The sequence below is a fragment of the Idiotropiscis lumnitzeri genome, chromosome 12 (genome assembly GCF_059441095.1).
Source record: "Idiotropiscis lumnitzeri isolate Australia: NSW breed Sydney's pygmy pipehorse chromosome 12, RoL_Ilum_1.0, whole genome shotgun sequence".
NCBI lineage: Eukaryota > Metazoa > Chordata > Actinopteri > Syngnathiformes > Syngnathidae > Idiotropiscis > Idiotropiscis lumnitzeri.
In genome coordinates this window covers 16,030,818-16,043,576 of record NC_142402.1, presented here as the reverse complement: position 1 = coordinate 16,043,576, position 12,759 = coordinate 16,030,818, and the positions used below count along the sequence as shown (strand labels likewise).

General features: G+C 45.5%; 1 protein-coding gene across 3 annotated transcripts in view; it reads left to right on the top strand.

The window, feature by feature from the left end:
- b4galt2 (beta-1,4-galactosyltransferase 2) overlaps positions 1 to 12,759 on the top strand; it is a 62,950-nt gene that overhangs the window by 34,582 nt on the left and 15,609 nt on the right. For all 3 annotated transcript variants that reach the window (XM_088310998.1, XM_088310999.1, XM_088311001.1), the window contains 2 exons: positions 4,298 to 4,416; positions 5,066 to 5,182. In XM_088310998.1, the coding sequence (XP_088167124.1) occupies positions 4,298 to 4,416; positions 5,066 to 5,182 (236 nt within the window). The remainder of the gene's footprint in view (positions 1 to 4,297; positions 4,417 to 5,065; positions 5,183 to 12,759) is intronic.

Genomic DNA, 12,759 nt, shown 5'->3' with positions numbered 1-12,759 from the left:
TTCACCAGCCCCTGTAGTCCCGGTCCCTCGTGTCCTTCGCGTCTCCCGTTCCCCTGAATCCCTATGGCGGCAGGCTGATAGGGATCCGGCCCCCGACCCAGCTCCTCACGAGCTGCAGCCTCCAGTGCCGGCCCCTCGCCAGCTGCAGCGTCCCGTCCCGGCTCCTCGCCAGCTGCAGCGTCCCGTCCCGGCTCCTCGCCAGCTGCAGCGTCCCGTCCCGGCTCCTCGCCAGCTGCAGCGTCCCGTCCCGGCTCCTCGCCAGCTGCAGCGTCCCGCCCCGGCTCCTCGCCAGCTGCAGCGTCCCGTCCCGGCTCCTCGCCAGCTGCAGCGTCCCGTCCCGGCTCCTCGCCAGCTGCAGCGTCCCGTCCCGGCTCCGCGCCAGCTGCAGCGTCCCGTCCCGGCTCCTCGCCAGCTGCAGCGTCCCGTCCCGGCTCCTTGCCAGCTGCAGCGTCCCCTCCCGGCTCCTCGCCAGCTGCAGCGTCCCCTCCCGGCTCCTTGCCAGCTGCAGCCTCTCGTCCCGGCTCCTTGCCAGCTGAAGCCTCCCGTCCCGGCTCCTCGCCAGCTGGGGCCTCCCGTCCCGGCTCCTCGCCAGCTGGAGCCTCCCGTCCCGGCTCCTCGCCAGCTGCAGCGTCCCGTCCCGGCTCCTCGCCAGCTGCAGCAAACCACGCAGCCTCCAGAGTCCCACTCGGGCTCACCGCCAGCTGCTGAACCCTGTTCCGGCTCCTCCCCAGCTGCTGAGCCCCGTCCCGGCTCCCCGCCAGCTGCTGAGCCCCGTTCCGGCTCCCCGCCAGCGGATGAGCCCCGTTCCGGCTCCCCGCCAGCGGATGAGCCCCGTTCCGGCTCCCCGCCAGCGGATGAGCCCCGTTCCGGCTCCCCGCCAGCGGATGAGTCCCGTTCCGGCTCCCCGCCAGCTGATAAGCCCCGTCCCGGTTCCCCCCGAGCTGCTGGGGCCCGTTCTGGCCTCCCGAGAGCTGCTGACCCCCGTTCCGGCGCCTCGCCAGCGCTTCAAGTCCCTGTTCCGGCGGAGCACGTCCTGCGTCCGCCACCAGTCCCGGCGGAGCACGCCACGCGTCCGCCACAAGTCCCTGTTCCAGCGGAGCACGTTCTGCGTCCGCCACAAGTCCCTATTCCGGCGGAGCACGTTCTGCGTCCGCCACCAGTCCCTGTTCCGGCGGAGCACGCCCTGCGTCCGCCACAAGTCCCTGGTCCGGCGGAGCACGCCCTGCGTCCGCCACCAGTCCCTGTTCCGGCGGAGCACGTCCTGCTTCCGCCACCAGTCCCTGTTCCGGCGGAGCACGTCCTGCTTCCGCCACCAGTCCCTGTTCCGGCGGAGCATGCCCTGCGTCCGCCACAAGTCCCTCTTCCGGCGGAGCACGTCCTGCGTCTGCCACAAGTCCCTCTTCCGGCGGAGCACGTCCTGCGTCTGCCACAAGTCCCTGTTCCGGCGGAGCACGTCCTGCGTCCGCCACCAGTCCCGGTTCCGGCGGAGCACGCCACGCGTCCGCCACAAGTCCCTGTTCCGGCTGAGCACGTTCTGCGTCCGCCACAAGTCCCTGTTCCGGCGGAGCACGTTCTGCGTCCGCCACCAGTCCCTGTCCCCGCTGCGCCCGGCCCGCCGCCGCTCCAAGTCCCGGCCTCTGGTGCGCCCGGCCCGCCGCCGCTCCAAATCCCTGCCTCGGCGGTGCCAGACGGCCCGCCGCCACCCCACTTCCCTGTCCCGGCGGCGCCCGAGGACACTCCGTCGCTTCCCGTCGCTGCCTCGGCGGTGCTCGACGATCCGCCGTCGCCCCAAGCTCCTTTTTCGGCGGGACTCGACGATCCGCCGGCGCTCCAGTTTCCTGCCTGGGCGGTGGATGACGACCCGCCGTCGCTTCTTGTCTCTGCCACAGCGGCGCCCGACGAAGCGCCGCCGCTCCACGTTCCAGTCTCGGCGGCGTTCAACGACCGGCCGCCGCTCCACGATCCAGTCTCGGCGGCGTTCGACGACCGGTCGCCGCTCCACGTTCCTGTCTCGGCGGGGTTCGACGACCAGCCGCCGCTCTACGTTCCTGTCTCGGCGGGGTTCGACGACCAGCCGCCGTTCCACGTTCCTGTCTCGGCGGGGTTCGACGACCAGCCGCCGCTCCACGTTCCATTCTCGGCGGCGTTCGACGACCGGCCGCCGCTCCACGTTCCTGTCTCGGCGGGGCTCGACGACCAGCCGCCGCTCCAAGTGCCTGCCTCGGCTGCGCCCGCCCCGTCGCTGCTCCAAGCTCCGGTCTCGGCTGCATCCGGCGTCCAGCCGCCGCGTCTCGTCTCAGCCTCGTCAGCGGACTCCATGCGGTGTTCGGGTCATCCTGGACGTCCGCCTGAATGGCCGCCCTTGGACTTATGCGTCTGTCCTCCCGGACGCCCGCCTGAATGGCCACGGCTAGACTCCCTGGTCTGGTTTCCCGGACGGCCGCCTGAAGGGCCACGGCTGGACTCGCTGGTCTGGCCTCCCGGACGCCCGCCTGACCAGCCTTGATCGCGGACTGTGGTCCCGCCTCCTGGCCCCCTTCCGCCCACCCTGATTTTGGACAATTTTCTTTTGTTTGTGTTTGGGACGTCTGGGATCCGTCCCTTAAGGGGGGGGTACTGTCATGATTTGTATTTGTTATTTTTGGTTTAGTATTTGGTTTCATGTTTTGGCCTTGTATATGTGTCTTGTCTCGTCTTGTCTATTGTGTCCACCTGTGCTCGTTTACCCAAGCCCTAGTGTCAACCAATCCGGTCCTTCCAACCCTCCATGTCTTGTCCAGGTGCTCCTCGTTGTCTCGTCAATTTGTGTGTATTTAGTTCCCTGGTTGCTTTCAGTTCTTGTTGGTTCATTGTCATTTTAAGTGTCGCTTGTCCCTGTCGCTTGTCCCGGTTGCCTGTGCCTGTTGCCAGTTCCTGTCGCCTCTCCCTGTCGTTGGTTTCCTGTCGTTAAGTTTTTCCAAGTTCCTTGTTTGCCTTAGTTTTCTGTTTAATAAATGCCCTTTAAGTTACCCCTGCCTGGCTTCCCTGCGTTTGGGTCCTCACCTTCCTCAACCTTGACAGGATACTTCCTTTTAAACATTTCCAAGGATATCACTAAAACTAATGACAAGGAAGAAGGTGGTGAGTGAAGAGAGCAGTTGGGACTCTTTACATTGAGAGTATGTAACCCGGTTAGAGTCGATCACTCGGCATCGCTCGGCCGACTCGTCAATACTAAGTGGATTATTAGCTGGCGCACGTGTGTGCACTTCCCTGCTTTAATGCACAAATTCATCAACGCAGGATACAATAGCCCCAAAGGAAAATGTTACTGACGCTATCGTATTGTCTTTCCACTTGCCTAACTTTGAAATATGTCATGAAATGCTTGGTTTCATTTTCTCATATGCACGACGGTGTGATTTTGATTTGGAGCACCGCCACCCTTGAGTGTATTTGCTACTTCCATCACTCAACTGTGAGCGCTTGACTTAAGCCACTGAGTGAAAAAAGAATTAAAAAAATAATAGACGATAATAAAGTCATTGTGGTGTGATGCTTTTAGACGGGCAAAAAAAAAAATAGAGGTATATTTTCACTATTCAAATGTGTCTAAAAAGCTGCAAAATAAAATGAATTTTCTATTTGTGTTGTTCTAAAATAATAATAAAAAAATACAATATAAAAAATCCATCCATTTACAAAAATAACTAGTTTATTAACTCATTCAATCCATAAGATGTATTTATACGTGTTCAAAATTGTAGTCCCCGCCGCCCAAAGACGTATTTATACGTCTTAGCCTTTTGCGTCAGTGGTCCATGTTTTTAAATCTTTAGAACACAATATTCCTAGGCCTTGCAAAATCAGTCAAAAGCCCAAAAAACCCACTGTGATTGAGGTGTTTCCTCTTGCGAAAACGGCTGGGATTAAATGAGTTAAATATTTCCTTTTTTTTTTTTTTACTATTAAAGCAAAAATTGTGAATTGTCTTTCTGTGCTCGACAATGAATAATTAGTATCTGAGCCCTCCGCACAAGATTCCAATACATGTATGCAAAGGAACATATGGTGTAGCTTCATCATCACATAATTAACTCACTTAACACACGCTGACATCAAAGAGGATTTTCTCGGAACGTGTGTTCGAAAGCCAGACATTATTCGAGTGGAGATGTTTTCATCCGCCGCGAATGTTACTTTGAAGATTTCAAATCTGGCCGCCGCCCCATTTATGTGCCGTCCTATTTGTTGTTCTTATTGATCCTCACTCCCTTCCTTCCTATTTCTCTCTCTCTCTCTCTCTCTGCGTCCTCAGTGGGCCGCCTGTTGATCGAGTTCAGCTCCCAGATGACGATGGAGCGCGTGCAGCGAGAGAACCCCAACGTGACGGAGGGAGGCCGCTACACGCCCCCTGACTGTCGGCCTCGATGGAAGGTGCCTTTTCAACACTCTGACTTTTCTTGTTTGTTTGTTTTTTTTTCTCCCCACAAAGACTCAGACTCAGGTAGCAATAAGATTTTAGTTTTTGTAATATACAACAATAAGATCAATAATCCATGGCTTGTTCCAACTTGGCGTTGCTCACAAACTGACTTAACTTCCATTTCAAACAGTCCAATTTGCATAATATGCTCCCTTTAAAATGCTGCCTCTGTAAAGTAAAACGTCATATGATGCCGAACATTTGATCAGGACCTGACTAATTCACTTTGCGTTATTCTGATTATGTTGAAAATTGCATATCGCTTGAGTTGGGCGGAATTTTCAAAAATGGAATTTTCAACGCTTGAGATTGGTCAGGAATTTGTAAAACTATCAAAATGAACAATAATATATATTTGTGAATTTACAATGTACAAAATGTGTAATATAGTGCCTTTCAGTGGAATGTCAGTTCTCTGTAATTGTCATTTAACATCCCCGCATAATGTAAGATTCCTCATTTACATGCCTGCGTAAGTGCTGCTGTTTTGATTAGCAGCAGAGTTCAAACCGGCAACATGAATAGCTGGGAATTAGAAGATAACTTAAAGAACTGCACACTATGAAATCTTCAGCCTTATGTGTCTGTCCCGTCCTCAAGGTGGCCATCATTATCCCATTCCGTCATCGGGAAAACCACCTGAAGTATTGGCTTCACTACCTCCACCCCATCCTGAGACGTCAGAGGATTGACTACGGCATCTACATCATCAATCAGGTAGGAAGGCGGTACTCTACCGTGACTGTTTTATACTGCTGGGGATGGATGGTGTGTGCGTCTGCGTGTGTGTTTCAGTCTTAAACTATACTCTCGCCATCTGAGCTAGTTTCACTTCCTGTTCCTTTTCATCTCTCCTCTTGTGGAACAAACCTTTTGGTTCCGCCTGCCCTGTCGTCACGCTGTGATACCTAAAAGTTGAAAGAGGAAATTGTGAAAAAAAAAAAATAAACTGATTATGGCCTCCAATGCCTTTGCCGTATTGTGTGAGTTACCCTTAAAAAGAATACAAAGTAGATACTCGTATTTATTTTGTAATTATATTTAAATATGTGTTCAAATTGTCTAAATAGTTTTGATTTGGTCAATTGTTGATATATAATCCATGGGTATGAATTACTTATTTAATGTATATTTTTTTAAGGTACTTAATATTGTAGCATGCAAAATTTCTTGGCATTTTTTTAAATAACGTATTAAATTATTAAAATTTTGTCATTCTTAATTATTAAAAAAAATTTAATTTGTGTTAATTGCACTGCTACTGCTGTCACTGCTGATTTTTTGTTAAACAAAAAAATTAATGGATGACAAAATTCTCATTAGTTATGTTACAGTACAAACAGCCTATATATTTATATAAAATGTATTCTTAATTGAAATATGTTTTATCTATGTATATTGGTTGTTTTCATGCATACAATAGGTGTTAAGAAAATAATTGAATAAATTAATAATACTACCAATTCATGATATCACGATTACATTCAATACTTACAAATTTTCCCAATAATATAATACAAATAATATTAATAGTAAAAATAATGTGTATTTATTAATAGACAAGACATGCTTATGAGCCAAGATGTCAGGGTTGGCTTCGAGCAACGATGGCTACTGTGTCCGTGCTCTCCTGGCCGAGACGTTGCGCTGCGCCTTTAATCACTTCCCCGCGGAACGGACCTTTTTGGTTCCACTTGCCCCGCTGTGTCTGCTCTCGATACGCTGCTGTTCTCTTTCTCGGGAAGCTGTAGATGTGCCAAATGGTCTCCTATCCCCGTCGAGTTTATTTTGTCCTCAAAGGTTGTTTCGCTTATTGTTGTTTGTTGAATCTGAAACATGTCAACCGGGTGATAAAGTACCCTATTGTATTTGTGTGGAAATGTTGGCAAAGTATCATGAGTAGATATTGCAGAGGGACAGTCGTGCCCTGTAACCGGGCTGACTACACAGAGGTTGTTTGTTTGTTTGGTTGTTTTTTTTGGCCATCATGTGAATTGGAGAAGAGCCCAGAAACAGAGGGAGACAGGTGAGAGAGAGCCAAACTGCGTTAGATGAGAGATTTACTTTGATCTGGCCTTCATATATTTATATTTATTGATCTGGGCCGTCCAACCTTTGCAGCTGCGGCAAATTTGAATTGGCCGCTGTGGTTGACCATTGCAAGGATACGAGAAATAGTTATTCCCTTTATGTTATTGTTTTTCAACTCTCCTCTTTAATACTTAACTCATGCACTGCCAGCCCCGGTAAAATGAAAGTACGTCTATTTCCGTCAATGGTAACGAATGAGTTAATACGATGGTTGTTTTCATTTTGCCATATGCACGATAGTGTGATTTTGATTTCCTCAGTTGATTGTGGAATATCGCCAAGTATTTAAAATGAGGCTTCAAAATCATGACAAATCAAGCCAATCTTTCAGGGTTGTCATGGCGCTAGCCAGCTCGCTCACGAGCTAACCAGGAATCCTGCGGGCTGACGGATGGGTGGCGCGCTCATTCGCGGTTTCACCTGCGCGGTGGATAGTTAACGTTTTTTTTCTCAATGTCAAGAACGCAGAGTATCGACTCGTGAAGTTGATAAGAACGTATTTGAGTATGTGCCTCCTCGGAACGCTAGTCTCTTTGTAATTGGAACGACTGGGTACTTGTGAACACACAATACTGCCAACTACTGGAGTGGATGTGCAATTACACTTTATTGTAGTACAGCGGAGAAAAAAGCTTGTTCCTCAGTGTCACACATGCCCACTCAGCATCGCACCCCCCCCTCCCTGAATTATAAATAGCATTTGAAGCAAAGGAATTTGTTGAATTTGATGACACGAAAAAGAAACATTTGTAGTTGTTAAATCAGCATATCAGTTTCAAATCATGCACCGGTTTATCTTTCCCATCTGATGTTAGCATATTTTTCATTCAAATGCTAATGAAAGCAAAGCCTTTTTAATTAGAAGAGTCATTATTTTCCTTATCTACTCGCTCCTCACTGCCACATTCAGAGATAATTAAATGTTTAACAAATGTTTGGGAAGAAAATTGAGGCGTTTGTGCAGTACACCATAGAAGAGGATATTGATTTTCCTCTTTCTCTTCATCCGCCCGACAAAGAAAATACACGGTGGAATTTGTTCTTTTTCTAACCTTTGAGTCTGCGATGCAAGAGAAGTGTCTTGCTGCCAGTGAAAAGAGATTTGAGGCATTTATAATTTGACCTTCTCGCTCCCCTAAAAAAACTTTCAAATCATTTCGTTAGGAGTGAACACCAAGATACAATGTATAGTGGAAGTGTTAAAGGAGCACTTGAATGACAAAAATATTGGCATTTAATTCATAACGCCGTACTTAAAATGGATGTCAGTAGTAAAAAAAAAATAAAAAATACGCCTGCAAAATGAGACAGCAGTGATTTTAGGCTTGATTTGTGACCATTTTCAGCAGTCTGAATTTGGGATACCATAATTTCGAGTATGGTTTCCTTGTAAAAGAATTTACTTGCTATCCACTTCTAAATAGCCATAGAACATTGAAATAAACAATTTCAATACAACGCTCGTAGATTAAACTCAAGTGTACGAACTTTAATATGAGATTATTAATTATAAAATGAATACTATTTTAACAGTTATATATAATAATAATAATAATAATACCATATATAATAATATTTTTTTACGATTATGCCAATTTTATAATTGTTAAATGTAATAAATATAATCGTAATTGAATTTCGATTAATTCCACCGTCTGTGAATGACACCTTATTTGCCAGGTGTCATTTTCTCATGAAACTCAAAAAATTTAGCAGAATATTGTGATTTACTGCTATTATTTAAATTCTGACAAGAAGATGTAGCATTTCGGACAGTCCATGTTGGACAACAGAAAGAATTGTTAAGACAATAGTAAGTATTAGTCCAAAACGAACTGTTAAAAATTTACATGCAAACTAGATTCACTCTTCCGATTAAAATTGAATATATATATATAAAGAGAGTTTTTGAGTGAAAACTATTTTGTCTTTGCCATATAGTGCCTTTAAAGGAGGTGTGGGCAAACTACGGCCCCAGGGCCACAAGTGGCTCTTTAAACGTTTTAATCCGGCCCGCCGAACTTGAAAAAAAATTAAATGAATAAACCTTGTTAATATTGTATTTTCTAAATACTGTGGTGTGTCAAAGACACATATTTTCTTGTAATCCTTTTGTTAATTTTTATTTAAAATTAATTTTTTTTTCTCCGATGAGGTGAGGTTACCAAAACACTCCATCCATCTGCCCCTGATTTGACCCCTCTGTCAAATTTTAGAACCCATTGTGGCCCACCAATCAAATAGTTTGCCCACCCCTGCTTTAAAGTGTGCCTTGAAAGACAGCATACCTCACTAGACCTCGGTTCCGGGAGTAACAGGTTGGGCGGTTAGTCTGTGAAATGAAGGTCATCGGCGGTATTACATAATGTTAGCGCCACCCACAGGTAAACTTTTAGGGGAATTGTTAACTGAGAGATAATGGAGTATACGAGCACCATTGCGCGTATGTTAGCTGCTGAGTGTAGACGCAGGTAGATGGGATAGCATCCTTGCAGATTTCTGTCCAGGAGCTAAGATTGAGTTCAGTGCTGCTGCCAACCTTCAAAACCTTTCAGCGTCTACTGGTGCTTCATCACTCACGCATTTTTCTTCAAATTCCACAGCATGGGTACCTTTATTTATATTATTAGTTGAGATGTGGCTCTTTGTTTCATTCTGTCTGCATTTAATTTATTCCAGAGCTGTCATAAATAACCAAATAAATGTACGTTATGATATTGTCAGCAATGTTTGAGATTACCAGTGGGGATCATTTTGTAAAGCGGGGGAAAATAATTGTAATTGCTTCGGAAAAAAAGGTCACCCGCTTATTGCCAGTCTCTCCTGAAGGCTTTGAGATGTGATTCCAAAGCAAAGTGGGGATAAGCGGGACATCATGTGACCTTCATTTCCGCCTGTTTAATGGACGAGTGTCATTTCCTCAGACACAAGCTTTTGAGTCAGTATACAATGAGCGTCTTTGTTTAGCTGTTCGCAGTTACTTAGCATAGAATTTCAGTGCCGCCCTTGAGGTTAGCTGATTGTGCTAAACGCAGGTTCACTATTAGCGCTGAAACGGCTATCGCTCGCCACAGGTGGATTACCAGCACGTCATTAGTCGCGAGATTGCCACCATATTGCGTTAGCTGTGAAACGGAGTATTTCATATGATGTTGCTTACATTAGCAGCTAACACTAGTTCCAAGTAGACTTGCTAACGCGTTATTAATCGTGAGACTTATTAGAAAATAGAAATAGAATAGAATAGAAATCCCTTTATTGTCATTGTAGTTTTATTCATTATAGTGCCACTGCTATTGTTTGCTGATAAGGCCGGCAGCAAGTTAACTGGTTAGCTAGTCGTTAGCTGTGAGACAGAGTATTTAGTGCTATCATTACCTGTTAGCACTAGCGTCAGGTTGATTGGTTAGTTTTTAGCTGTAAGATAGGGCACTTCAGTGGCAGTTTGATAGTGGTTGTGCAGTATTTCACTGCCAGTGAGTATTACAGTTCCACCATTAACTTTAGCTGCTAGCGTATTTCAGGATTGCCGCTATCATTAGCCGCTAGCACTAGCCGCGGTTAGACCGTCTTTAAACGTTAGAGGCATTGCTTTTTCAAACAAGGGCACAGATGATGGATTTGGATGTGTTAAATAATACAGCGAGGTAATTTGATAAGATCATCCTTGACCTCCAGCTTGTTTTATCTATCGCAGTCGTCTGCAATAACTTTTGAGCACAAGGATATCAGTAGCGATACAAAACACCCCATCTTTTTAAATATTGTCTTTGGGAATGAGGCATATCAATTCAGCTGATGTGTTTTGAATGTTTTGATGTTACTCTTGTTCTACAAAAAAACAAAACAAGAATTGTGTGGCAGGAAGAGGTCCCTCTTAAGACAACTCTGGCTGTGTAACGGATGCCTCGCTCTGGCTCTTGTTCCTGAGATTCTGTTATTCATACTTTAGTGTCTACTTTTTTTTTTTTTTGGGGAGAGTGATGTGGTTGATTTGGAGTTCATCAGAGGGTTTGAAAGTACACGGCATCCTCAGTTCCAGACAGGGCCTGGACTATGAGGCTTTATGGTTACAAACATTGTGTAATGAATTAGTTATTACAGCGGTGTGAAAATGTGTGGTCCACGACGTACAAAGGTACGCTCAGCTACCACTGTGCTTACATTTTTTTTTTATTTGATTGTTTTATGTTTATGGTCTAATCGTTGTTTTGGAATTATGACTTAAGTACTGCTTTGTCAAAAGACGTGTTGCCCCTTTACAGTAAATCCAATTTAAACGATAATTCCAATTTAAATTGAAATGCTAATGTGGTCTTTTTGGTCAAGCGTCAACCATTACTGCCCGAGTATGAAGAGGGGCAAGTGTCTTCCAGGATCTCTCAAGCAGGAGTTTCAGAAACGTGAATACATGCAAGCTTGTTTGTAAGCACTTTAATTGGGAAAAAAAAAATGGTTTGTTGAATGTCCGCCTTACGGAAAACAAGCAATTAGTTCTTACAAAACATGATTTATGTTGTGTAGTTGAACAAATACTCAGTTTTGGCCATGGGTAAACATTTCAGCGACCAATGCCGTGACCGCTATAAAGCTCTCCAAGCGGCCAAATTAATCATGTCCATACGCTGCAAAGCTTTTATTGAATTAATAACAATGCGTGGTGAAGAGGGCGGAAAAAGGAGCATTTAACTGTCGTTTTGTATGCTAAATGTCTGTAAATGTGTTTTCCAAGATTGATGTTCTCTTTGGTAATAAACACGCAAGACCTGTGCGACTCTTCCGTGCTGGCCAAAGTGTGATTTATTTTATTTTTTTTTTTTTCATGAAAGGCATTCAAGAAGAAAATTGTGCCATTACAACACAAATGCTCTTTCAGGCCTTCTTTGCATTTGCTGGTTTTTGATTGTTGGAAAATCTAGAAGTTGTGAGTTTGTTTCCCGGCCATTGTGACCATATCCTTGAGCAAGATACTGAACCCCGAGTTGCTCCTGATGGTATGTCATCAGTAGGTGTATGTGACAGAAGTGTGAAGAGCTTTGAGGGCCTTAAAAAAGATTCATCTGCATCATGTTGTCCGATCAATGAAATTGAAGCAGAGCCCATAAGGACAAAATTCACGGCAAAATGTAAACCTAATCTCTGTGAATCATGATTCGCGATACTGAGATTATATAATCTGAATGGTCTACAAACAGTGAAGTTTGTTTTTTGAGAGGCTAGATCAGCAATGGGCAAAAATGTCTTAGATTGCGCCTCCTAGTGGGGACACATCAGAATTACAGTCAAAATAAAACATGAACAAGGTTTACTTGTTTAATTTTTTCAAGTTCAACAGGCCTGATTAAAACTTTCAATGGGCCGCATGTGGCCCCCGGGCCGTAGTTTGCCCATGTTTTTTGCCCATCGTATGCATTTTTCACGTGGGCAAAAATCAGTGTGGTGTGCATATTTTGCTGCCCAGGTTGTGCGTCTTATTGCATTCAAACAATAAGTAGCGCCATTACAGATTTGGGCTTACATATAAATAAATAAATAAAAGAATTGTGAAGTGGTCAGAAGAGATTCATAGCCAATACAACCATTGATTATTGATTTTTTTTTAAAATTTTTTTATTGATGCATTTTTTTTTCTATCTTATATTGTACTGCTATGATGTGAAAGAGCCCAACGAGGGACTGGAGTTGAGAATTAGCATTAGCTATTTCCTCCAAATGCCTCACATCAGATGCAAGCTTGTCCTGTATCTATGTTTGACTGCATTGACCCTGATAAAAATAAAAATAAAAATTTATAAATAAAAAAAATAAATAAAGATTTATTATTATTTGTGATGTTCTAAAGAAAAGAAGAACTGCTAATAGACAAACGGCCTTATTGTTCCAATACTTTCGGAGGTGGATGGTGTCATTTGGCATGCAGAATGATGTACGTCCTTCGTGATGTGTTCTGGCAAATTCCGTGCCTGACTTTGTTTTCCCACACCTCCAGCTCAACCCTCTGGTCTTTTCCCAACGTTGGCAACGCTCCAATGTTGCTTCCAACAGCTGGAGTTCAAGCCCAGAATTTGCTCAATTGACTGAACTTCACCCCTGCAGGATATTTCCCACCGTCTCCATTAAAGTTGTGGTTGTGAAATGCCAAACCTCACAGCGTTTTTTTGTGTTCAGTCGGCTTTGAACGGCTCCCCAAGGCCGGTCAGATA